The sequence below is a fragment of the Haemaphysalis longicornis genome, unplaced genomic scaffold (genome assembly GCF_048455015.1).
Source record: "Haemaphysalis longicornis isolate Haplotype H1 unplaced genomic scaffold, Haemaphysalis longicornis Haplotype H1 scaffold_7, whole genome shotgun sequence".
In the NCBI taxonomy this organism is placed as follows: domain Eukaryota; kingdom Metazoa; phylum Arthropoda; class Arachnida; order Ixodida; family Ixodidae; genus Haemaphysalis; species Haemaphysalis longicornis.
In genome coordinates this window covers 147,315,715-147,341,638 of record NW_027526422.1, presented here as the reverse complement: position 1 = coordinate 147,341,638, position 25,924 = coordinate 147,315,715, and the positions used below count along the sequence as shown (strand labels likewise).

General features: G+C 45.2%; 1 protein-coding gene across 1 annotated transcript in view; it reads left to right on the top strand.

The window, feature by feature from the left end:
- The first annotated feature begins 1,117 nt into the window (after positions 1-1,117).
- The window catches only part of LOC144147106 (uncharacterized), a 42,826-nt gene continuing 18,019 nt past the window's right edge, over positions 1,118-25,924 (top strand). Inside the window, exons 1-3 of the mRNA XM_077679173.1 lie at positions 1,118-1,260; positions 1,708-1,925; positions 12,069-12,212. Of these exons, the coding sequence (XP_077535299.1) occupies positions 1,250-1,260; positions 1,708-1,925; positions 12,069-12,212 (373 nt within the window). The 5' untranslated portion in view covers positions 1,118-1,249. The remainder of the gene's footprint in view (positions 1,261-1,707; positions 1,926-12,068; positions 12,213-25,924) is intronic.

Genomic DNA, 25,924 nt, shown 5'->3' with positions numbered 1-25,924 from the left:
TCTTGTCTCCACTATTCTGGGCATCCGCTGAAAATAATTATGATTAGTAGGTAGTTAATTACAACACATCTCAACGCATTGAAAAAGCATCTCATTCGGAAGGAGGTCCACAACGGACGAATTTCTAGTGCCTGGTTTTAAAAAACTAGAGGAGGATGCCTCCTTGTCGAACGAAATACTCTTAGTTAAGGCAGCAGGTGGTACAGGGCATATTGCAAAAGAATTGGATTAGAAATTATTTCCAGTGGGGTCGATTCTCTAGTATCAAACTTTAACAACTATGTGAGGAGCCGTGCCTAGAATGGCAAGATATTTTCAGTTAAAGCAGCCGGTTTCCGTAACCTTGCCATTTTGGTTGTTGTCTTCGTCGTCGTCGCTGAATATTAGGCAAAAAATGCCTGACAATTACGATACTCACTAATGGGAACTTTGAGTACACCGCGAACTGCATTCTTCTCGATCAAAGCGCATATCTGCTGCGCCTCTGGAAATGATCGCGTGATCAGCGAACACACGGTGGCGCATGCTGCCCTGCCGTTATCTCGCAGCGCATTGGCGCAACCGAGCATTTTGTTGTAAATCGTGTTTTAACCTCTCGCGCAAATATCCCGTGGTTCGGATGAGCCACCCAGCGACGACGCCGACGAAGGACCCGAAGGACCGATGAACGTACAGCACGCAGAACTTGAAAGAACAAGACGCCTGCTTTCACGGATGCCTAGTTTCCCGTTTCCGATTTCGGCTGCCACTAGAGGCCGAGGGTGGTTTTTGTAGCGTACGCTACACTGGCCGAGGTTGAGCAGTTTCGCTTGGGCCTTGAAGGGCCTTGCTGCGCAAGCGCGAGGAGCATTGGATTCGATTGTATTGGGAATGATTGCATTTCGATTGGATTGACTTGGATTGTATTGGATTAAATTGGATTGTACTGTATTGGATTGTAAATCCAATCCAGTTGGAGTACGGGTGTGTAGAGAATTGGGTCTGCACATTCGCCCGTCTGCGCTTTGCAGAGGAGTGACGTCATAGCCGCGGCAGACGCACTGGCGTCAGCGCGTGCACAGCTGTGCACCTCTGCTGCGCAGTAGCGAAGTCTGACGCTGCGCCGGAGCCGCTTGATAGCCGTTTCGCGTGGTTCCTGGAGAGCCATGCATCGTATGCGCGGGGAGCTGTGACTGGACTGGACTGGACTGGACTGGACCGGACTGGACTGGATTGGATTGGATTGGAAGTCGTTTTAGCAGCAGTAAGCATGATAATCAGGTAATCATAGACAACCAGGAAACCTAAGTATAACCAGATGAACCTTAGCTCCCGCTACGTATATCCTGGCATAGTCGAGCTAAGGGAATCCTAATTTTTCACACGTGTTCGGCGTGGCGTCGGCAAGTGCCCTCCGCCTCACACTTTCGGGGGAGCGTCTCGCGCCGCCTAGGCAAACGGGCACCTTCCTCAAAATTTCGGTACAGTATCTTCCTCCATTTTCACTCAGTCTTCGGTCTTCCCATCGTTCGCTAGGTTACAACGCCTAGGCCATCACCGCAGCCAAGCCACAGCAACAGCAGACTACTTGCTGCGCTCTAAAATTATTTTTCAAGAATCCTGCAATCGCCCCTTTGTATAGTTTCCGAAAATTGGCATACATAACATGACCTCTTTGTACTGTAAATAGTTGGTTTAGTGTTGTACTCATGCTCTTCCCTTTTATAGAGTCACCAACATGGAAAAAGAGCGTCCAAGACACCACCCCGTCATCGTAGATCGCTGCTGGAGCCTGCTTCCGCTGTCCCTCATCTCGGCACTGGTCGTGTGCATTTTCTTCAAGAGTGCCGCCCTCTTTTACGTTGCCTTCATGGAGGAGTTCGGCATCAGCCACCAGAGCGCCAGCTGGCCGCTTAACCTGACAGGAATGATGCAACATTTGGCCGGTACGTTCAAACGTTATTTGAGCATCCTTAAAAAATCCTTAAAAGGAGTGTTTACTGTAACAGTTCTTTGTGCTTTAAAATACTTGCCACAATTTTCTGATCTTTCCCGATCTCATTTTTCTGCTTATTATGCTCTAAGACCCTTTAACAACGGAATGTTTCTTTGTGATGGGTGGTGAGAAACTCCGACTTCCTCCTACCACGTCGTTAGCCCGGAATTCATAAACAGAATTCTCTTTGATATTTCATGTTGCTCTCAGAATGTCAGAAAGCGTATGATGATAAGGAAAGTCTAAGTGCTTCCAGGCAGAAAAAGTTTCGAAATATCCTTTTTTAAACATGTACAAAGAACAATGCATGGTTGCACAGCAATTGTATAATAGCTTGTAAGCGCTGATAAATCCATTTCAGAAAAATAATTGCAAGAAATCATGTGTAAGAGCTTTATTCTAATAATTCTTATAACTCTATAACATTGCGAAGACTCCAGCAGTTGAGGCCGGAGAATTAGGTTTACGTACACTGTTAAAATTTGCACTGCACAACACACAAAACCTATTCTTCAAACCTAAAAAAAGAGAAAGGGGACGTAAGTTTCAAGACAGAGAAATATTTTCGAGGTTTCAATGTTCACCCAAGAGCAGCATAGCCTTTTTGTACGTATTGGAGTCGGAATAAGTCTGGAGCACATTTGCCTCATTTTTAGGGAGGAAATCGAGTTATGACGACGGTGGCAACTGCTCTTCTGGACAACGAGGTATACCCGAAATTCAACTGTGGTCGGCGACGTAGGCTGGGAGTAATGGTAATTTCGGGCCCCTTGGATGAAGGAAGCTCCTTGTGTCTAGAAAACTACATTGCCCCTTGTGTCATAGTCTTGCGAGTGGGCAAGCCATAGCACATTAACGAGGCCCCCTTTGGGTTGGAGAGCGAGAAGTGAATACGAGAGATGGCGGTATACAACCTTTTAAAGGGACACTGAAGTGAATTTGTCAAGCTCCCGTATTTGCTTGCACTGTGTAGACTGGCTCTAATTAACACACTTTTCATCGTTTACACGGTTCACAAGTCGGTAATTATTTTATAAAGCTCGAAAGAATAAAAAGTACCATGCGCGGTCTGCGGCGGCCGCACCAACTAAACGCTGTGACGACGGGAGGAGGTGCACCGTGATTGGACGATGCCCACGATTAGCATTCACAGAAGTTTCGGTTTAGGTTCTGTAAAACAACATGATTGACATCCGACGTTACCTCATGGGCATTCTCGATATCGATATCTCAGTAATAGTCATACCGCGCTTCTGCCATGTGGCCGGCTGTAAAATGCCTAAGATAAGCCTCCCAGGATGGCTTGGAAAATCACTAGCCGAGGCCTACGCAGTGGATGAACGCCCCGCATCACCACAAATGGTCAAATGCATTGCGCTTTTCCGCCATATTTGGATCTTGCCTCATGCCTGTATCGTAAAAAGCGTGTTCGCACCAGGCCAAGCGTCTGTTGATTCTGGTCTATGCCCGCTGCCCGCAAGTAATCGGTGCTTATGGCAACAGCACGCCAACGAGAACTCGCTAACGCGTCAGTGTCAGCCTGCGCGCGTTCTGTGAAATATTTCGTGGAGCAGTGAACGCTACGGCCCAAAAATGGTGAACTCAGTATAGAAAACATCTGCCGAAAACGAAAAGGTCAACTTATAAAAAAAAATTACACCAACTTCCCGAGGGGAACCCTGAGGTGATGCGAAGCATCGCAGTGTTCCCCTTATTTTCACTTGCGTTGGTTACCCACCTCGCGTGAACGTTGTTGGAAACTCTGCGATGCTTCGCATCATCTCCGGGTTCCCCTCTGACAAACGGCTCTGTTAACTGGTTGGCTTATGCTGGCTGAACTTGTGTCAGCCAATCCGCTAGCAGGACTGTCAGTACTCATCAAACGCCAGAGCGAGATTCATCCGATGAAGCAACTGAGGCAGCGGCGCGTGCACGCGGTTATATATAGCGCTGGCGTGGAGAGGAGGACAGAGGGAGAAGCGCATTATCGCACAGCTGGCGTGGAAAGGGGGATTAGCAGGAGAGGTGCGGACGCCAACGGACTACGGACATAGCCCCGAGCAAAAGATGCTTTGCATCTAAAAAGAATGTACCCTCGGGGATTTGAACTGGTGAATTCCAAAATAGCATACCCAGCGCTCAGACCACTCGGCAACGGGCTTTTTTTTAGCCTTTCCAGCGTTGGAAATATAAGTTATATAATGTATAAACAGTTTAAACTTTCTTTTAGTTTTAGCATTTCAAGCAGCTTAAGTGTATATTTGTTGTATAGCGCCTATGCAGTAAGCGTCCCCCAAATTTGCGCAATATCTCACGTCTAGCAATTGCATTTCTTAGATGGAAGAGCGTTCGCGGAGGTGTGGTCATGCTGCTGACCGCTGTGCTTGTTCACCTAGCGCAAAAAAAGTTCTTCCTGCACACGATTTTTACGCTGTACGGTAAAAGTTTCGGTTGATTTTATTTCCTTAGTGCCTATATTGACTTCGCTGACTCTTCCCCTGCCTTCAAGTGGCCTTAGATTTTCTACTAGCGTACCAGTAAGCGAAGCGTCGCATGTGCGCTTGTGCAGCGCTTGTTTGGAGCGACCTGGAATTGAAGCTTGATAGAGTGCACAAACTAACAAAGTAAAGAAAGCCACATTCTTCCAGTTACAAACGTGTCATGGCTTAGTTTCAACTGAGTGAACGAATTGCGACGACCTGTCGGCGGCCGGCAGATAAACGCTGGGCCGACTGACTGTCGGAAGTTCGGCGAGCCATGCAGTAGGGCAGTCAAGCCAAGTCATCTACTCCTGACGTCACTGACGTCACACGAAAACACCACAGAAAATGGGCGAGGATGCAGAGAGGAGTAGACCATTTTCGAATTGATTTTTCCACTACATAAATTCGCGTAAACGCACTCAGAGGGGTCGAAACATGCCCTGTGGACTCCGGACTACAATTTGCGCTAGTAATCCCGCAATGTTTACAAATCACTTCAGTGTCCCTTTAATAGGGATAGAGTACCCCTGCTCACCCCCGCGCACTGCAGCTCCCGTCGGTGACGCAGGCACCTCACGCAGGATGAGTTTCTGAGTGGACGTAGCTTTCGTTGTCCCGAAAGGAAACATGCGTCGCTCTTGCCTCGTCCGGTGTCGACGCCTGAGCTCTTCACATTCGCTCACATTTTTTTTTTCGAAAATGGTACCTTTTCGTAGAACGCTGGGAGTATGCGTTACTTCTCTTTTTCTTCTTTCGTCGTCGTTTTCCCACACTTTGGGCTACACAACACAACACCGCGCAACACAGCACCGCGAAAGTTCTGTTCGTGTTAAGCGTTCTTAATATGCGGGCAACATTGGCGGAGAAATATCTTTTTCGGTGTCCCGCATTCAGGACAATAACCATAATCTTAATCTTTGACGGAAAGAAGACTATGTTGTTTTATCTCAAACAAAACGCTAAAAGAAATGCGTTGCATTTCAAAAAACATAGCGTCTTTTTTCAACATAAATTCTATATACTACGCCGCCCCGCACCGCCCCCCACCACCCCCTTTCCGAACTCCTCCACCACCCCCCCCCCCCCCCCCAAAAAAAACGGACACTTTTTTTGCTGGGAAATGCGGCAACCCTAATTAGACTGTTTGCGTATAAAGGAAGTCAGAAAGCACAATAGTAACGAAGCTGGTCACAACAATTATTTATTTGCCACGGATTGACAATAAATTTGTTACTTTACACAAAGTATTCATTCAGTATGAATGATAATACAAATTTCGTTCGTTGCAGACTGTTTTCACCTCTTTCACTGCCTCCCGTGCTTATTACAAATCGTCTTCAAGCTCACCCCTCTCCCCACACGGCATCTGAAGCGCTCGTGAACTGCCTAAACATCACACTTCAAACTGACGGCATTGCTTGAAGTCTTTGACGCGGTTCTTAAGGCAGGTGATTGCTATTAAAGGAAAAACAACAGAATGTGTTTCGCATAGCGCCGGTAAGTAGCAGTGCACGTTGGTATGTTTTCGGTGAAACCAACTACTTCGGCCCGATTCTCCACTTTGCCATATCGTTGCCATTTTATTTTTCCGAACGGCTTTTAGTTTCATCTTGATTACTGAAAAGCACTGAACGACCAACAAAGGTCTTTTTTCTCGAACGTAAGGTGTCAGAAGAGCATAAAAATACATAATCATCTGCGCTCACAGGAGACAGAAAGTATCTAAGTTTCCACACTAAAATTTCTGTCGCCACGAGCGTCTAAAAGTCGCCAGGTTGGCGCGAAACCGCCAAACCTGGCAACCCGGGCCTCCATTCGTCTTCTGCACATCGCTTGGCGCTCGGGAATAAACGGAGGCGCGACGTCTTCTGACGCCCTCTTCAAGATAATAGTTCTGACCTAAAGGTTTAGAATCGTCGCGTGTACCGCATCCAGGCCAGGTTCCCCGGTGCTGCATCTACAAGATGAACGAGAACTAACCATTCCAACTATACAGTCTGTTGCAAGTATCATTACAAGTATTCTCCCATGCTTTCCACGCGTGATATCCAACACTGGGATTTTAGTGCTCCTAGTGCAGCATGATTGATTCCTGTTGCTTGTTTTGCTCTGTCAAGTTGCTCGTTTTGCCCTGTTGCGGGAGTGCACAAAAGGTCATGTAGCGCAATTACAATCGCAAGCTGAAATTGCCCTTGGAGGGCGCAGAAGTATGCAGCCATTTTGTTTACGTGGCCGTAAACTTGAACATGCATCAGCCGGGCAATTTTTGGCCATTCTTTTGACGCAAGCAAGCAGTCCCTGACACCCCCTAGAATCGGCCTGCACAGGTTTCGTGCATTCTCTGTATATATTGTTTCCCTGGCTAGCATTGCGTCGCTGGGATGGCCGAGAAACCAGCGCTGAATAGCGGGGTCTAGACGATTCCCTCCATTCGTAGATTCCTGTGAGGTTTGTCCTGTGTACAGATACAGACGAAACGGCAGTCCCGGCGATTTAGTTTCGGACTGCCTGTGACTGTATGCGACAACTCATCAGTTTCCCTTTTCTCCGTATTCAATGCTTTGATTTATTTTAGCACTAGCTTATCTGTTTTGCTTGGCCTTATGGCCTGAGTAACCAACTTTCCGAACTGTCATTACTTGCTGTAATGAAAGCCATAGACAGTCTGTTATCGGGACATTTTGCTGTTGTAAAAGGTATAAGTACGGCTTTTTAAATGAGCTTACTTTTCACATCTTTGGTGTAGTCCTTGCTTTATATTTTATTTGTCCGGCTGATTATTATGTTACCTTCTGCAAGCTGGCTTTTTAAAATATCTGTTGTTATTGAATACTGTATGTCACCCTTCTTATATGGTGGCGTTCGGCCAGTTAAAATAAATAAATAAATAAATAAATAAATAAATAAATAAATAAATAAATAATACCCTCATTGAAAGATTCCTACATTTGAGCTTGGTTTTAGTGAAACGGACTGTCACATCTCACGCGAGCATTTTGCATCAGGAAAGAAGCGGCGCACCATAACTCAATGTGTTATGTTATCCACGGGCCACTGATTTAATACCTAGGAGCGGCTGCATAGTGTATAACAGTTGTGTAAGGTTAAAAGTCCTACAATACCCAGGCAGAAGAGCCAACTATAAAAACAGTATCTTCCAAGAACTAAACTAGAGGTGGCTACATACATACGTCGAGGATGGACAGACCCACGCCTTAAGAAGCTTCGCCCCTAAAAGGGTTGTCTTAACTTTTCCTCCTGATGGATCCACTAAGAGGGTGGGAAAGGGTGGTGGGAAAGCACACTGCGGCGCTTGCTTGCTCGTTGTTCGCCTGCTACTGTTAACGGCTTGATATACTAGGGGTAACAAAGGAAGAGGTGAGAGCCGGGGGGAAAAGGGGGCGGGGGCTGTCCCTTCTGCTGTTTCAAATGAATTAGCTGAACTGACTGGGCAACGCCCCTTTATACAGACTAATGACCAAACCAATGACCAATGACCAATGAAATGTCAATGAAAAAATAATGACAAATGAAATGTCAAACTGATGACGCTAAGGCGTGTAAGGTATCAAATGAAAGGTCCCGATAAAGGGAATCACGCGGGGTAAATAAAAAAATGCTTCCTGATTGTAGTCATGGGGCAGTCATAATGAGTGATAGATTTAGTTAAAATTCAAAATGACGCTGCGAGGGCATATGGGGAATCAAATTCAAGGTCTCGATGTGGGGAATCATTTGGGACAAAATGAGTTATGGTTATATCATGACGTAGTATTGGTTAGTCATAGATTCGGTTAAAATTAACTTCATTGCGCTAGGGCGTGAGGCGTATCAAATTAAAGGTCCTGATGAGGGTTCTCACGTGCTTCTTGATTATTATCATGACATACTCAAGGTGGGTCATAAATTAGGTTAAAATTCACAATGACACCACTGGGTGTGCAGGGCATCAAATTGAAGTTTCCGATGAGGAAATCACGTGGGACAAAAATGCGGTATGGCTATATCATGAGATAGTCATGGTTAACACAATTGGAAGTTGGGCGAGTTGGTGATACATATTGAGAAAAAACCGCGAAACACGACTACCGTCCTGTGTTCTTTTCTACGTGTAGTCGTTTTTCGCGCTTTTTCTCAAGTCATGGTTAGTCATTGATTGGTTTAACATTCAAATTGATTCCGATAGGATGTGATGGGTATAAAATTAATGGTCTTGATGAGCGGAATCACGTGGGAGAAATACAAAAATGCTTCCTGGTTATAACCATGGTTATAACCATGGTTATAACCATGGCGAGTCTTATATTGGGTAAAATCCGAACTGACCCGGCTAGGGCGTATAGGGTATCAAATTTACGGTTTTGACGAGGGGAATCACGTGGTACAAATAAAAAAAGGCTTCGTGGTTCTAATTATGAGATAGTCATTATGAGTCATAGATTGGGTTAAATTCAAGGTGAGGCCGCTAAAGCATGTGGGGTGTCAAATTGGTTTCTGTTAGGGAAATCACGTCGGACATTTAAATAATGCGTCCTGGTTACAGTCATGAGAGTCATGGTTAGTTTGACTGGTATGAATTCCATCTGATCCTGCTAGGGTGTGTGGGGTATCAAATTAAAGGTCTCGTCAAGGGTGATCACGTGGGACAAGTATAAAAATGCTTTCTGATTATAGTTATGAGGATATAGCAAATGGTATTTTTCTTTAATTGCTGGGTCGGGTTTAACCGAAATTCCCTGCCAACCCGTAAGGCAGTCGTGCTATATACATGCGAAGGCTTGTCCAGAGATGTCCATCAATGCAGTATATAGTAATAAAAATATTGGCGTCTAATTGCTGAATCATCGAGGCAGGATGGCATGGGGTAAGAACAAAATGGGGTAAGAACAAATGGGGTAAGCTCTCGAACTTAAATCACCAGACTCAAAAACTATCTGCTAATAGCTGCCACTCAAACGTTACTTCCTTCATTTACCCGTGTCCCAACAAACAAGCAAATCCTTCGACACATATGGTGTCGTAAAAATTGTGGACAATCATAGGTAACAGGGGGCATCAGACCTTATCAGAAAGGCGAATTTCACATTTGTTTATGAATAAGCCTTGCGGCCGCGTTTCTTGTCCGTAATTTCCTTCCCACAGTGTACCAACGTGCACTCAAATCCAGAATTGGCCAATTCCATGTGAGACATTAACTCGTTGTTAGAGTGTAGGAGATATAGAGGCAACAGAGCGACCGAGACATAAACACACATTTCGACAGAAGGAAAACATTTCACAACAATAAGCAAGCGCAGTTTGTGTGTGCGTTCGAACTGATTTTATTACAATGAGAAATCAGCGCAAGATATCAAAACTAGCACATGATGACAATGTAAAGGAAAAGAATGAACTCGGGCACTGTATTTCTCCAACGACTACATGTTAAACACAATAAAAGAACAGATGACTGACGCAACACACACACACACACACACATACACACACACACACACACACGCACACACACAGACACACACACACACACACACACACACACACACACACACACACACACACACACACACACACACACACACACACGCAAACGCACGCGCACACGCACTCGCACTCGATTTCGCACACGCACACGCGTGCATGCTGGAAGTTAACAGCTGGGTACGGTGGCGGTAATTGCTTACAACGATAGCGTGGTGCTTGTCGGAGCCGCGCTACGAGAGCTCATCCCACCTAGCAAATGCTAATAAAAACTAATACAAGTGCCTCAGCAAACAAAGAGGCACTTTTCTGTTTGTCCCAGGTGATTTCCCTCCTCGAGACCCTCAATTTGATACCCCACATTCTTTAGCGCCGCACTCTCTGTATTTTAACCCAATCTGAGACTATCCATGACTCCCGTGTTACACGGTTAGCCATTTTCGATATTTTTTCTTCCTAATATTTTTTAGTTTTTTAACATTTAGTTTGAACAATTGTCTACATTTGCGCTTTTATAATTATTACAGGTTTAACTTCCGTGATATCTGCATTTTTCTGTAAATGCAGGGCGTTACCCGATCCTGGTGGGGGTAGGGAGAGGGGGGTACTCGGCAAAGAATGCAACGCATTAAAAAGCAAAGGCATATCCATGAACGCCTCGCGCTTCAGAGATTCGCGGGGATAGTTCGCTTTGACGCAAGGCGTTTTTTTTCAGGATGCAGAGCAAGAATGCACGGAACCGTAACCCTAAACAGCTTCGACGTAAATGAACGGAGCAGTGAGCGCACATCCCCTCGCCCAATCTTGCTTGTTTCGACCCAGGGACCCAGCACACCATCGAGTCTGGACCGCCTCTGTCATAAACACGAACACGGAGCCTACATCAAGAGTTTGGTATCCAATATATACGTACAATTGCTTGCAACCAGCGCTAGTCATCATGGGCAGCAGGTGTAGCTGTATTAAATCTGCAACGAAAATTGTTTCCGACCTCACAGGAGCTACGGTGTCATGTTGTGCTGAATGCAACAGTTTGAGCTCACGGATTTGCACCCGTAATATTTTTACCACGCGTGAATTTGAAAACACTGAATGCTAATGAAATCAGAGTGCATCTGAGCCCCAGTAAATTCCTAGCACGAGAGAGTTGTAAGGCCATTTGAGTTCGGAATTCATTTTCAGTTTTGAGTACATTTTGAGTTTGAGTAAATTTTTAGTTTGAGTCCATTTTAAGTTCTGAGTGCATTTTGAGTTTGAGTCCATTTTGAGTTCTGAGTACATGTTGAGTTTGAGTCCATTTGGAGTTCTGAGTAGATTTTGTGTTTGAGTCCATTTTGAGTTCTGAGTACATTTTGAGTTTGAGTCCATTTTGAGTTCTGAGTACATGTTGAGTTTGAGTCCATTTGGAGTTCTAAGTAGATTTTGTGTTTGAGTCCATTTTGAGTTCTGAGTACATTTTGAGTTTGAGTCCATTTTGAGTTCTGAGTACATTTTGAGTTTGAGTCCATTTGGAGTTCTGAGTAGATTTTGTGTTTGAGTCCATTTTGAGTTCTGAGTACATTTTGAGTTTCGAGTACATTTTGAGTTTGAGTACATTATGAGTTCTGAGCACATTTTGAGTTTTGAGTCCGAGTGAGTTCTGAGTTTTGCGCTCAATGTGAGTTTGAGTTTGAGTGAGCGCAGATGTGCTGCTCAGCATTGAGACTGAGTTGAGTGAGTGGTGATTCGAAAAGAAAAATTGTGAGTGAGTTTGAGTGAGCCGCTCGAACTTTGCCGAGGTGTGGTCGTATTTGAGGAATCCTACACAAGATTCCCAAATCCCAGTGAGAACATACACCGACAACAAGTATAGTTTAGAAGTTCTCGGGTGCACAGAAAAACAGTAAGCTGAGTGAACACACGTGGTGTGCAATAACGTTATGTTGAGCAGACGAAGCAGTTTTTTTGCATTTTTGTTTCTTTTGAACGGCGCGTGTAACATACCTCGTAGCGGTTACCGCTGCAGAGCTGCAGACAAATTATCTTCGATAAGGCTCCGTTTTTGGGAAGCTTGTACGTACGCGAAAAGGTCTTAAAAGGGATGCGGTGTTAAAAAAACTTCTTCCTAATGTCTCATCTATTCCCACATGCAGGTCTGCTCGTGTGGTTTCTGCAAGACAAAATGTCGCTCTACCACATCACTCTCTTGGGGTGTGTACTCAACTCCGCCTCTCTTATTGCCTCCGCTGTGGTACCTGACATCGTATGGATGAGCATTACAGCAGGCATTCTCAACGGTCAGTACCCCTTGCTTACACTTTATATAACGAATAACCAGCTTTCACAACGCTGAACATGGATTTCAACGTCGATTCGAGTGTTGTTTTATGCAGGCACCATGTATTGCGTTGCCGCCCCCTCTAGACGATGGCACTTACATGAAGAAAACGCGCTGTGAATCTTGTAATGACGAAAATGCGACAATATTTCTCTGCATGGGTCCAAACCTCCGTATTTTGTTTGTATATTCCTGCCCACACGGCTTATTTCTTTTTTCTCTTGTGTGTGTGGCAGGCGCTACGGATGCAAAAAAAGTACGGTTGGTAAGCTCGCCTGACTGGACGAAAAATTTAAACGATGTTGTAAAATTTCATCAAATATCAATTAGAAGCTATCCGCCCGAACGACAGCCCCAGAGCGCCAAAACGCTTTGGGGAAACGTCTTTTTTTTTTTACGGTGGCCGTTTCAAGCGACAGTTACATGGAGCCCTGCGTGATGTTGGCGTGACGCTCAAAAAGCAATCACAACTCTTCAAGCATTGTTCTGCAAGGAACGACAGGACAGCAGTAACGGAGCAAACTTCGCAAATCTTGATTGTGCATGCTGCCTTCCTGTGGTTTTGAAACTTATCGTCTCTGTAAGCGTCTGCAACACCCGTATAAACTAGTGCGTTCTGAAAAAATATGTTACCCTTGCCTTAATTTTTGTTCTAATGTAATTTTCCTACTTATGCTCCTTCTTTAAAGGGACACTGAAGTGATGTGTAAACATTGCGTGATTACTAGCGCAAATTGTAGTCCGGAGTCCCCAGGCCATGTTTCGACCACTCTAGGCGCGTTTACGCGATTTTATTTAGTAGAAAAACTAATTCGAAAACGCTGTCCTCCTCTCTTTACGCTCGCCCATTTTCTGTGGCGTTTTCGTGTGACGTCAGGAGGGGATGAGCTGGCAATTGGCTGCGCCACGGCTGCGCTACTGCACGGCTCCCCGGCCGACAGAGTCAGTCGGCCCAGCGTTTCGTCCGCCGGCCGCCGGCGGGTCGTCGCAATCAAGGAGGTTAAAAAAAAATTGCTTGGTCGCAATTCGTTCGCTTAGTTGAAACGAAGCCAGGACACGTTTGTGAATGGAAGAATGTGCCTTTCTTTACTTGGTTTGTTTGTACACTGTATCTAGCTCCAAGTCAAGGTCGCTTCACACAAGCGCTGCACATGCGACGCTTCGCTGACTGGTACGCCAGTAGGAAAATAAAAGGCCTCTTGAAGGCGGGAGAAGAGTCAGCAAAGTCAATATAGGTACTAAGCAAATAAAATCAACTGATATTTTTACCGTACAGCGTAAAACTAGGGCGCGGGAAGCACTTTTTTGCGCTGGGCGAACAAGCACAGCGGTCAGCAGCACGACTACGCATCTGCGAACGCTTTTCCGTCTACGAAATGCAATTGCTAGACGTGAGCTACTGTGGAAACTCGGGCGACGCTTACTGCACGATCGCAGTACAACAAATAGTCACCTAAGCGGCTTGAAATGCCAAAACTAAATAAAAGTGTAAACCGGTTGTACAATATATACCCTATATTAGAAGGCGTTCGCGTCCCGCTCCGTGGCCTAGCAGTCTGGGGCGCTAGGACTTCACCGTAAATGTTTTGCGAGTCACGAGTTCGAATCCCCGCGGGTACGTGCTTTTTTTTTGTAAGTTAACTTTTTTGTTTTCCGCCGATGTTTTCTATATTGAGTTCACCTTTTTTGGGGCCGCAACGTTCATGGCTACATGAACTAGTTCACAAAACGCGCGCAGGCTGGCACTGGCGCGCTAGCGAGTTCTCGTTGGCGTGCTGTTGCCATAAGCACCGACTGCTTGCAGGCAGTGGGCACAGGCCAGAATGAACAGACCCTTGGCCTGGTGCGAGCACGCTTTTTACGATACAGTCATGAGGGAGGCAAGCTCCAAATATGGGGGAAAAGCGCATGACATTTGGGCGTCTGCGGGTACGCGGAGGGCGTTCATGCACTGCGTAGGTCTCGGCTAGTGAATGCTACGACTACAAGCCGTCCTGGGAGGCTTATCTTGTGCATTTTACAGCCGACAACATGGCAGAAGCGCGGTACGATGATTACTGAGATATTGAGAATGCCCATCCAACAAAGCCATTGGTTATGTTTTACAGAACCGAAACCGAAACCGAAACTTGTGTGATTGCTAACCTTGGGCATCGTCCAATCACGGCGCCCCTCCTCTCAACGTCACAGCCTTAGTTGGTGCGGCCGCCGCAAACCGCGCATGGTAGTTTTTCTTCTTTCGCGCTTTGTAAAATAATTACCGATTTGTCAACCGGATAAACGATGAAAAGTGTGCTAATTTGAGCCAGTCTACGCAGTGCAAGCAAAAACGGGAGCTTGACAAATTCACTTCAGTGTCCCTTTAAGCCTGCGTAAGCGGTTAACCCACGACTCGCAGAAAATCGGCTGAACTGAAACTGTGAATCTGTGAACAGTTTATTTTCCACAAATGGGTTTCAGTTCTTCATCCGACCTTACACATTCACGTTCTGCCCTTCAGGTGAAGTGTGAATTCAAATTGTTTTTAGAATTGATACTATGAGATGTCGTAGCTCTATTTTTTATTAATACGCATTGTTTGAGGAATGTACTCGTACTTGTATTAATAACAAGGATAAAAGCAATAAAGGAAGATTGATTTGCAAGCAACAAAATTGCTGTCTTCTATATACGCAGCTTTTCTATGGTCACTGGTTTCCTCAGATGCGCTGCGTATAGTTTCATGCGAATGTTATGTGCACTTATGTACCTTTTTTCGAATACTCTGACGATGTCATTTACTTGAATTGGCCTAACTTTTTTCTGTCTACATCAGGTCGCTCTTCCATGTCTTCGAACTTTCATTTTTTACTTTGTAGCGGCTCCTTACAATTATAGTTATGCATACGGACCCCTGTGACAGGCTTTGCGCACACTCTCCAATTACACCTTGAATAAACCCATTCTTAAATGTGTAATGGTGTTCATAAATAAAAGAGTCCTAACATTGTGTCAAACGGGTATTGTGGCTGTTCCCACGAAATTCCTAGAACTGGAACTAACCCTCCAGAAACTGTCCTATAGGTTCTAAAATGAGTTCCTTTACCCAGCAGCTCTTAAAATATTTGTAAAAATATTACTGGAGAGTTAAACAAGAAACGTATACCGCATGGCCGTACCTAGTAACAAATGATTCCCGTAAACGTGAAAATTATGTGTTTTTTGTCGGTTTTCTATGAAAAATACCTCCTTTTTCACGGCCGTACAGTTAAGCTTTCCAACCCATAACTTTAGCCCCAAAATCTACCGAGTGGCTGGAACTGGGATGGCAGTACTCAGCGGCCTGAAAAAACATACATTGGAAACAACAAAATGCTTCCGAGTTCTTGCTGGTTGCCACCAAAGAAACGGTATAGCACAAATGTACGAGCCATTTATACTTTGTGCACTGTGATTCCACCGAGAAGCAGACGGGAGCCTTTAAGTAAAAAGAGAAAAAACTATTCTGTTTTATATTCGGGCCTATTGAAGTGTTTAACATCTTTGGGAATAATACACTTCGCGGTTGCAGTTTGATGTGGTGCACAGAAAAGTCCGGTGATGAGGTATTCCCTTGAAGGGGGCTATATTTGGGCGCCTTGGCAGGGTGCACGTAGCTCTTACTTCTCGAGGGCAACATTAATTGTTCTTCACGAGTTACTCGATTTAAGGGACTTACATTACGTCTTGGTGTGGGTCTACATCTCGAAATTTGGCTTTTTTGGTGGAAACAAGTTCCTGCATGGCGGGACCCATGTGGCCTCAAAATCACAGGCCAGGCACCATGACCGAAGCAATCCTTAATTCATCAAGTAACATTATTACGAATTCGGAATTTACTCTAGCATTGTGATTCCCTAACGATTATTCCTTCGAAATATGACTCTCGAATTTGTGAACGGCTTCGCAATGTTCGAGTTGTCAATGGCAGTTTTCCTGTTTCTACACTGCGTATTGATTAAACGACCCAGTTTCATAAATCGGGAACCCAGTTCTCGTCCGCATTTACAGTTCGGCCTACCTCACACCCGTTTCGGTATTGCTAGCCTCATTTTGTGGATGTGGACAGCTTTGCCAAAAAAAAAGAATAGCAGCTGTGAGTCAGTCAAGTGTAGCCCGGACCTCTCTTTAAATGGAAGATTTTTACAACTGGTTGTCCAACGGGCTACTCAAACGCAGCAACTATAGTAGATTCTTCCCGTGCGTACTACTACTGCCCTGGTAAAAGCTTTCTGGCTGTGGTCGTATGAGCGTCATTTGTGTGAAAGCACTTCTACTTTATAGCGCGTGTAGATATATGATATATTTCTACTCTAGCTTTGACGGGTGTAGAACTAAATACCGACAAGGCATCACCTTTTTCAAGTAGCGAACAAAACACTTGGTGACACAGCGGAGTGGGAGGCACGGCAAGGCACCGCCCGAAAGTTAGGCCTAACCTTAAGCTTTGAACTCTAATGCCGTTGAACATTACCTTCAGATTGACGTAATGAGTTAGCTTTACTTGGCAGTTCATTCAGCATTAGGTTTAGACTGCCAAAAACTGGTCCAGAACAGAAGCCTGCTCGCTATTTCGCGGGTAAGTTTCTTTACGTCACTAAACAGAGTTTTTCAACCCCGTGTGAAAAAATGATACAGCCGCGTTGATATCATTTGCGCCCGCTACGCACGGAAATCCAATATTTGATGAAATCTTGTCTGGTCGGGTAAGGCGTTCATAGATAAAAACTTGTGGTCACCGACCAACGGCTCATTAAAAAGGCAAGAAAGACATTTCGCCTTCGTACGGAAGCCTTGTTCACTGTTCCAAGAAATTAAAGAAGGAAAAAAAGAACGAAAAGGAAGAACGAAAGGCAAAAAAGACGTTTGAACAAGTGAGAACAGTGAACAAGGCTCCGTACGGGAGCCAAAACGTTTTTCTTGCCCTTTTAAAAAACCTTTGGTTGCTGACCACAAGTTTTTTAACCATGGGCGACGCTCACACTTCTCTTCCGCAACAATATTTTTCTAGAGCCGTTCTCCGGCTCTTTTAAATGCGGCTGCACCTGTTGTCGCCTGGATGTTATTTCCTCCTTTTTTCTAGTATGTAGTTGAACAGCTGGTAACAGAAGCCCCGGACAAAGCCTGCAAAAGCTTCTCTTCAAGCGGGAACAAAACAAAAATGTAGCCTCCTGTTTAATGTGTTCCTGAAAAGGTTTATATTCACCTCCAGCAAAATTTCAAAAGTAGAGTGCGGGTTTATGCCACAGGGAACGAAAAAAAAGCATATTTAGCCGGCACTGCAGTGACGAATACCTATTAAAAAGGGCTGTTCAAAAAATCTACAAGTAAATATAGCCTAAATATTGCACGGTTGGGTGCAGGAAGACACCGAAGTGCACCCGGTTGTGAACTTTCCCATAATTACCCCGATAGTGCGTCATCCCGAAGTGAGGCTAAGTCGCTGCCCTAAGGGACATTGAAGTGAATAGTAAATATTGCCTGATTACTTCTGCAGACTAAATTGCGGAGTTCCTAGGAGATTCCTCGAACACTGTGGATGCATTAATGCGAATTGATTTAGTAGAAAAAAATCCTCTAAAAGTCAGTTTCCCCTTCTTCGTCGTCCTTGGCTATTCGGTAACGTTTCATGTGACCCCCAAAGCTCTTACGGGTTAGCTGGACTGCAGCAGCTGCGCGGCTCACCCAATCATCCCCGCTGAAATCAGTTGGCTGAATTGTCCCTAGCTGTTGGTCCGATATATGAGGCGTAGTCAAAGCTAAGGCCCGAAAATATTTGCGCCCTGAAGAATCTGGCTGCATTTTGTTCAGAAGAACTGCGAGTTGGGCTTGTTGGTAAAGGTTCATGATGGGAAACAGCGCAAAACAAGACTTGGACAAGAAAGACTATGGGACGAAGCGCTACTAGCAAGTGAAACGTTCAATTGTCAAATCACACAAATATATACACACAATCTAAGCCGCCGCCATCAACAAAATGTACAATACAATCTACAATCTTGCACAGTCGCGGGAAAATAACCACCGAAACACTGCATACAACCAAACCGCACTCGTGCAACCCCCGAAATTTTGTTTTTTACACTCTATTTCGAGGGCATTTTTGTATACTATATAAGGCTTATTAAATAAAGCCCGCGTAGTCAATAAAACTATACACTAGCACACATGCGGTCCGTAAGTTGGCTCACAACGCTTGGCTGGATCCGCTTGTCTGGAGTTCGAAGCTACATATGCGTGTCCGATTGGTGCACTTGCAAACTTAAGGTCCCTGAAGGACAGCAGAAGAGTTACCAAAGCTAATCGAATTAATAAAAAAATAAAATGAGACAAGTCTTTTATTATGAAGTGTAAAACCAAGGAACGTGAAGCCCTTTTTACTTAGAGTAAACTGGCAGCCTATAGGACGACCGCATAATAGCGTTCGCTTTTCGTGTCCTAAGCAAATAGTCACTGGTGTGAGCTATTTCTGGGAGCTAGGGTAAAGTTGTCTGTAAAAGCGTAATTGAAAAAACGCCTAGCTAAGGATCAAAATGCTGCAACCCGATATGTAAACCGCCACGCTAGACCTGAACGCTAGCATGGTATGCGTAATTTTTCTGCGCCGACCTGTTCATTTTTGTGACCTAGTGATAAAAGCAACGCGAAGGCCACATCTCAATATGCCGGTTCGAATACTAGGAGTGTTGATTTTTTCGTGGTTGATTTTTGGCTTAAGCATTGCAACATTCACGATTTTCGCGTCGTAACCTTCGCAACCATCATGAAAAGAGGAAAAGCCGCAGGTGACGACGGCATAACCGTAGATCTTTTGAAGGAGGGAGGATATATTGTTCTGGAAAAACTCGTTGTACTATTTTCGGAATGCTTTAAGACTCAAACAGGGCCCATTGCCTGGGAAAACGTCAACGGTATTCTGATTCATAAGAAGGGAGATCCCACGGACCTCAAGAATTACAGACTTATCAGCCTACTCTCCGTTGTTTACAAGCTGTTTACCAAAGTTATAGTTAGGCGCATAGGTGACACCCTGGATTACCATCAACCCAGAGAGCAGGCTGGGTTTAGGAAATGGTACTAAACCATGGATCATATCCATGTCGTCAACCAAGTGATAACAAATTCCGCCGAGTACACTAAACCCTTTTACGTGGCATTCATAGATTAATAAAAAGCGTTGGACTCCATACTTGCCGCAGCCGTTTTATAAGCTCGAAAAGGTGAGTAAATACAGGAAACCTACATAAGACTTCTATAAGACATATATAAGGGATGCACGGGCAGGATAACTCTCCACAAGCAAAGCGATACATTTTCGATCCGTAAGGGAGTAAGACAGGGAAATACCACCTAGCCAAAACTATTCACAGCATGTCTTGAGGGGGTGTTTAGAAAGCTTGACTGGGAAAACATAGGATTAAGGATAAACGGGGAACACTTGAGCCATTGGAGGTTTGCGGACGTCAAAGACTTGCTGGGTGAGACTGCAGAACACATGGAAACAATGCTTGAGGAACTACAATCAAAAATCACGGGCGTGGGGCTCAAAATAAATATGAATAAATCTAACGTAATGAGGAATAAGCATGCCGAGAACGTCTTTTTGAGCTTAGGAAACGAAATGCTAGATCAAGTAACAGAACACAACTACCTCGGACAGATGGCTAGTGCTAACCCCAGTCATGAGAGAGAAATCCGGCGCAGAATGGCTATGCGCGGGGGATCTCTCGGCAAGCGCTCCGGAATCATGAAAAGTAAGCTATCTGTGTTACTCAAAAGGAAAATCTACAACCAGTGCATACTGCCGGTAATGACATGCGGAGCTGAAACTTCGCGCCTTACTAAACAATTAGAAAGCAAACATAGGTCGGCCCAACGGGCGCTGGAGTGAATAATGTTAGGAATAACACTCAGGGATAAGAAACGAAATACCTGGATCAGAGAACAAACTAGAGATGACGATATCATAATTCAAATAAAGAAAAAGAAATGGACTTGGGCTGGCCATGGAGTGAGATGAACCAACAACAGGTGGAAAATTAGGGTAACAGAGTGAATACCAAAAGATGGGTCTAGAAGAAGGGGAAGGTGACAGCACGAAGGAGGGATGATATACGAAATGTCGTGGGTAAACAGTGAACTCGATTAGCAGGGGACAGGAGCGGTTAGAGGTCAATGGGAGAGGCCTTCGTCCTGCAGTGTACCTGAACAGGCTGATGATGATGATGATGAGCCTTTATTTCTGTACGGGAGAGTCGGCAGCCTGCTTTCAGACGCCAAAGGGCCGGCGGTATTTTCTGTCGCCGAAAGTTGGCCAACGGCAGGCGTTGTGTAACATGGACAGTGACAGCTTGTAGACAATGTGCAGAATCGGCCGACTGCCGTCATGGCGTGAATGCACCTTTACAACACAAAGACGAGCCAGTCGAACTCGGAAGTTGCAGGGACAAAACGCCTTGCAGGTGATCGTCCGCAATGGCCCAAAAGCAGCACAGCCACTGCGGCATACGCCTTCGTGCATCATTCGTCACTAAATGGTACAATATTCGTTCGCCTTTAACAACGCCCGAAGGCTTCAGTAAAACGTAAAAGTCAAAATATTTATTTGACCCGACCTCTGGAATACGTACACATAGCAGAACTTCGGGGAATTCGTTACGAAGTCTTTCAAAGGGAACAGCAGAAGGCATAAAGAGCACTTCATTAATTCCTTTCAACATCGGTTTATTCATTTAAACATCGTCCTTCCTGGTCGAATTCTCGAGCCCATTGGTGCCATTTCGTTGCAGATGTGTTTTGAAATTTTAGCACATACATGACGACTGGGCCATAAACGAAACCAGCGACAGATACTGAATCAGATCTAACTAAAAGGATTGGCGATTTACCAGCTCAAGCAGCCGCACTTTGCTGAGAGTGTGTCACCGTACTCTGCTCTGCAATTTACTCTGATTGGGTGCTCTAAATGACCTCCATAAAACATTTGGTACCCCATTCACAAATATGACAAGCATACAAGACGTACAATTTTTTCTCGCCATTTCCAATGCGAAGTATTGCCGGAGTCGAAATTTTCCTTTCAAGTCCATTGAATTTTTTGCTGATTATTTGTGTTAACGGTAGTCATCTTTCAAAATGGATTAGAAAGGAAAGAAACAGTCTTAAACAAAGTATTCTTTGATGCACTCCTTTCCAGTCACAATAAGTTCACTAGGTGCAACTCACTTAAGGTTGCTCAACTGCTCCTTTGCTTCACTAAAAATGCAGCAGTTTGCCCAACCCGGACGCAGTAAATTAATTTTTAAGTAAATTCAAATCGCTACCCATGTATTTCTGCACCTTGAACGTCGTTGCTTGTCCAAAGTTCAAGAGAAATACCTACAAACTGGTGGTTTTTTATAATGCGACCAAGAGAAATAACCGCAAACGAAAGACGTTGCCCGGTTCTAACCAACAATTTGCAAAGGATGCATACCACCGTACCACAATTGGAGCAACTTTTCACGTCTGAAGACCTGTAAAATTTTAAAAATACAAACAATATCAATCACCTGCTCTTATCAAAAACGTAAAAAGGGAGTGCTAAATAAAAGGCGTTTTATGCCCGGGCCATTTACAACCAAAAGCAATAACTGATCATGTGATTATCTTGACGCGGTACTCTTATTCACCGCTTACTTGTCTTTTAAAGTCTGCCGTGTGTGGCATCTCTTTCACAACCTATCTTAAATCATTGCCTGACTGCAATAAAGAGGTACGAAGACTATCAGCCACAGTGTAATTTTTTTCCTTGGTGCAAGCTTCAATGGTCTCACTGCAGAGCAGCATGAATTTATTTCCGGTTCATTCCCATTTAAAGTCAACTGCTCTGACGACGATGGTAGCCCGGCTTAACATTGTCGTAGTGGACATCTCACATAAAACCGCCAACACTGTAAATGTTATAGGCCCCACGTTTTCAAAAACAGGGTTACGCCCAGATAGTGTGGCTAGAAATACACCGCGAGTACTTCAAAGGAAAGAAAAATCATAGGATCTCTGTAAATGACAAGCAACCGTTCTAAGGCTGCATTGGACCGAAACATCACAAGACTACCTTTAAAGCAACGGTTGGTGTTCTTTTCTCTTTGGAAGCGGTGGAGGTACAAACATGTGCGCGGTTTCGCCGACGTCAACTGCTGTGAAAGACCATGACGTACATGGTCTCTGAACGCTATATTGCCAAGCCCCTGTGCACAGCTGTCGACAGAAGACTTGAGGTTATTGTGAAAGCGTGCTGTTTTTATCACCCCCATCCCGGAAATTCCGTCCGGTTTACCGCAAAAATGCACTGCGCTGTTTCCAGTTTCCGTTAAATGCAACACTTTTTTGTTGTTCTGCAATAACTTCACATGTGGAGTGCTGCGTATTAAGGGAATACAAGAAAACTGTGTTCGAATACATGCGTTCCACTGCCTATATAGCGTGTTAAGCTAAAACCGAACTTCTTTTATTTTAGTAATTACAGTCACGCTTTTTACTAACATAAGGAAGTTAGGGTGGTCTGCGTTGTCTTGGCAAACAAGTTTTCTTTTTACATCGTAAGCCACCACACAACTATTGTCGCCGACTTCGCCGAGTTTGTCAGAATAAAACAGATCTTCACTCGGCGATTTTATCTGGTGCATAAAAATTATACATTTAGTAGGTAAAACATAGTGCCCTAGGGCAAAATACCACATGGTGTTGAGAGAGAACAAAAAAATTACCATCCCTTCATAAGAAAGTCGAAAGAAGCGCGGAAACTTTATGACATCAAAAGTGCATCTAAAGGGCCTCAAAACCTTCACTAAAAGTGCGTACAATTTTTCTTGAAAGTTTGTCGAATCGTTCGTAAATCCTTCAAAGACCGAACTCACAAAAAAAGAATGAACTAATGTGACGATCTTTCGTGCACTGAGTAAATGCATCTACGATCAATGAGGTACGGGAATACTATTTGTCACCTTCATCATGACCGATGCGTGTGTTGTTCATCTTGACGAGTACTTTTTCTTGAATATTAAGTAACTGTTTTGACACAATGAAAGCTCGGTTCCACGCATGTGCCATGTGTCCACAGATCTTATCAGAGCTTTTCCATCCACCAATGGGTCTGTGGGGAAATGCAGTAGTTTTTTGGCAGGGAACCATCGGTCCCACTGATAACACTTTCGTTTTAACAAACGTTTATTGGAGCAAACAATGGTCATTAAGCTGCAGCCAAGGCTTAAGGGTACCTTCCTTGTGGTGATCTCAGCCCACCGGAGATAATTTCTGGCTTTGAACTATGAAGAAACCACCGCAACACGAAACACCCGCACGCGAGACCAACCCTCGCACACACCAACATTACACCTACCGTCGCGCACCAAAATTCTCCGCCACACAACTTCACTAAATCACATGACTTCTGCTAGCAGCGCAGAAGCAGCACATGTTTGCGAGGCACGAACGAAAATAGCAGGGATGTCACAACCGTGCAGAATCAACATGCAAGGGGAAGCCGCACAGGCGGAGGCGAACACAAAACAGAACACGGAGCAAGAATATATAGGAGAGGAAACGCCCATCGCGGCCGGTGCGATCGAGCGACCAGATAGTGAACTACGGAGCTCCGCAGCTGCGGCGGCGAACAAATTGACAGCGGCACCTGATTGATTGTATTAAAAGCAATACTGTTGTTTGCAGCATTCGCCACAAGGCGTGAATCGCTATGCGCTCGAGCTGCTGTGCGACGCGGGTACGGAACGCGCGGTTATCCCGGACGTAGCGCGCGCGCGTCATAAATTGGCCGCTGCAATCAACTCGCTTCGAGCGCATCGCACGCGAGATAAGGCCGCGCGTTTACAGGATTTACTTTTTTTGCGTTTACAGGTTTGTAGTCTGGGCCTGGTGCTCGCGCAAGATTGCCTACGCATTAAAAGAAAATGCCCCTTTTATTCGCTCGGACCGGCCGGCATAAATTTGACAGAAAGTTAAGCGCGAAGGCGGGCTGGGCTCTTCAGCCAACGGAAGCGCAGAAGAGCGCACACACTCTCGCTTCGGCCAGGGAATGTTTCGGCGGCCCGGAGAAATGCCGACGCGATGCCGCGGCCGGGTTGGACTAGGCGAGCGCGAACAGAACGCGCCCCGGCCATGGCGATGACCGCGCACTTCCTTCGCTTGCCGCCAGATGCAGGAAACTTGACGTTCGCCATGTGCTTGTGACGTTATGAGGCTGCCCCAGGAAGCTCAGTTTCCCCTCCCATTTTATTCTTGCTCCGTGACCCAGAGGCAGGAAAACAAAGTGAGGAACAAAACATGTGTGGACCATGGCCAGAGAGGACGCTCCTGAGAAAAAATCAAAACAAAACGCACAGCAACGTGCAATCTTTCCGCTCCCCCGGGTGAAGACCACGTGAAAATTGTAAATACAAAGGCTTCAAAGGGACCCTCCAAAACTTTTAAGTTCAAGTCTAAAGGCTTTCACACAGTACTGAACAAGCACATCCAATACTAAGAAAAGTGCGTCACTGGTACCTCAGGCATAAACTACTGATCAATGCCCATCATGTACCTTGGAAACCTGCTCAAAAGGTTTTCCTCTCTTTTCCGGTATTGGTGTTTCGAGCGTTTTAATTGCGTCATTAGAGCGATTTCGCCGCTATTGGCCGGCTTAACTTTTTGTGGCAGCAATGAACACATTCGGTAGCTGCTCTTAAAAAAAATCGCCACAGAATAAAAGCGGAAACGGAAGGCAGATCTGCTACGCCGAAGAAATCACACAGTTTGGCTCCATGCTGACGATAAGTGCATCTTTCACAGTGCTTTCGGACCCGAAGCAACGAGTGAAAGCGTTAATCGGAAGTGTTACAGAGTCTTTTAAAGTAGCCATGAAGACAAAGTACACGTTAGTGTTATTCGAAAGATTTCGTGTTTTATAGTGCCCCCGGCGCTTTTCCGAATGCAAACGATGCTTTATTCACTGAAACATTAATCATTTGAAGCAAAAATTTTGATTTTCCCGCTAAATCGTGTGTTGTCGTTGTCTGCAATGACATCACAGTAACCGACCGCTCTGCAGCCTAGGGTCCCTTCATTCACGCATCCGCCGTACAGGGTGGAGACACGTATGCGCTGGCGCCGCCATATTGGTTCACTCGCTCGCTGCCGAAGCAAGTCATTGTATCGAAACCGCGCTAAAATGAACGCCGCAGCGGTGTTAACTGGCGTAGTTTGAATCATCTTATCTGTTTCGCGTTGCTGGGTCTAGTGGGCAACGAAAGGAACAACGCGTTGAGCACGTTGACCCAATTTCAGCGTCACGGCACCGTTCAAAGGGCGTCTCCACGCTGTACGGTGGCGCTGGCATTGATGTACTCGCGCGTTTATTTACGTTACTGAACCTAGATGGCGCCACCATACCGTGGCGTGCCGTTTTCTGCCTTTTTTTTGTTCTGGGAGAAAATCGTTTCGTGAAACATAGTGCTCGCTCGACAAGTATGTTCACGTAAGACACCATCGCGTCAATCAATCGGCCAGTGTGGTCTGAGACAACCCCAAAGCCCCGCGGTTCTGTGCAGCTAAACAAGCATAGTGCGCGCAGTACCAACAGCAGTACGCATCGGTACTTCTGTGTTTACATGTGCTTTC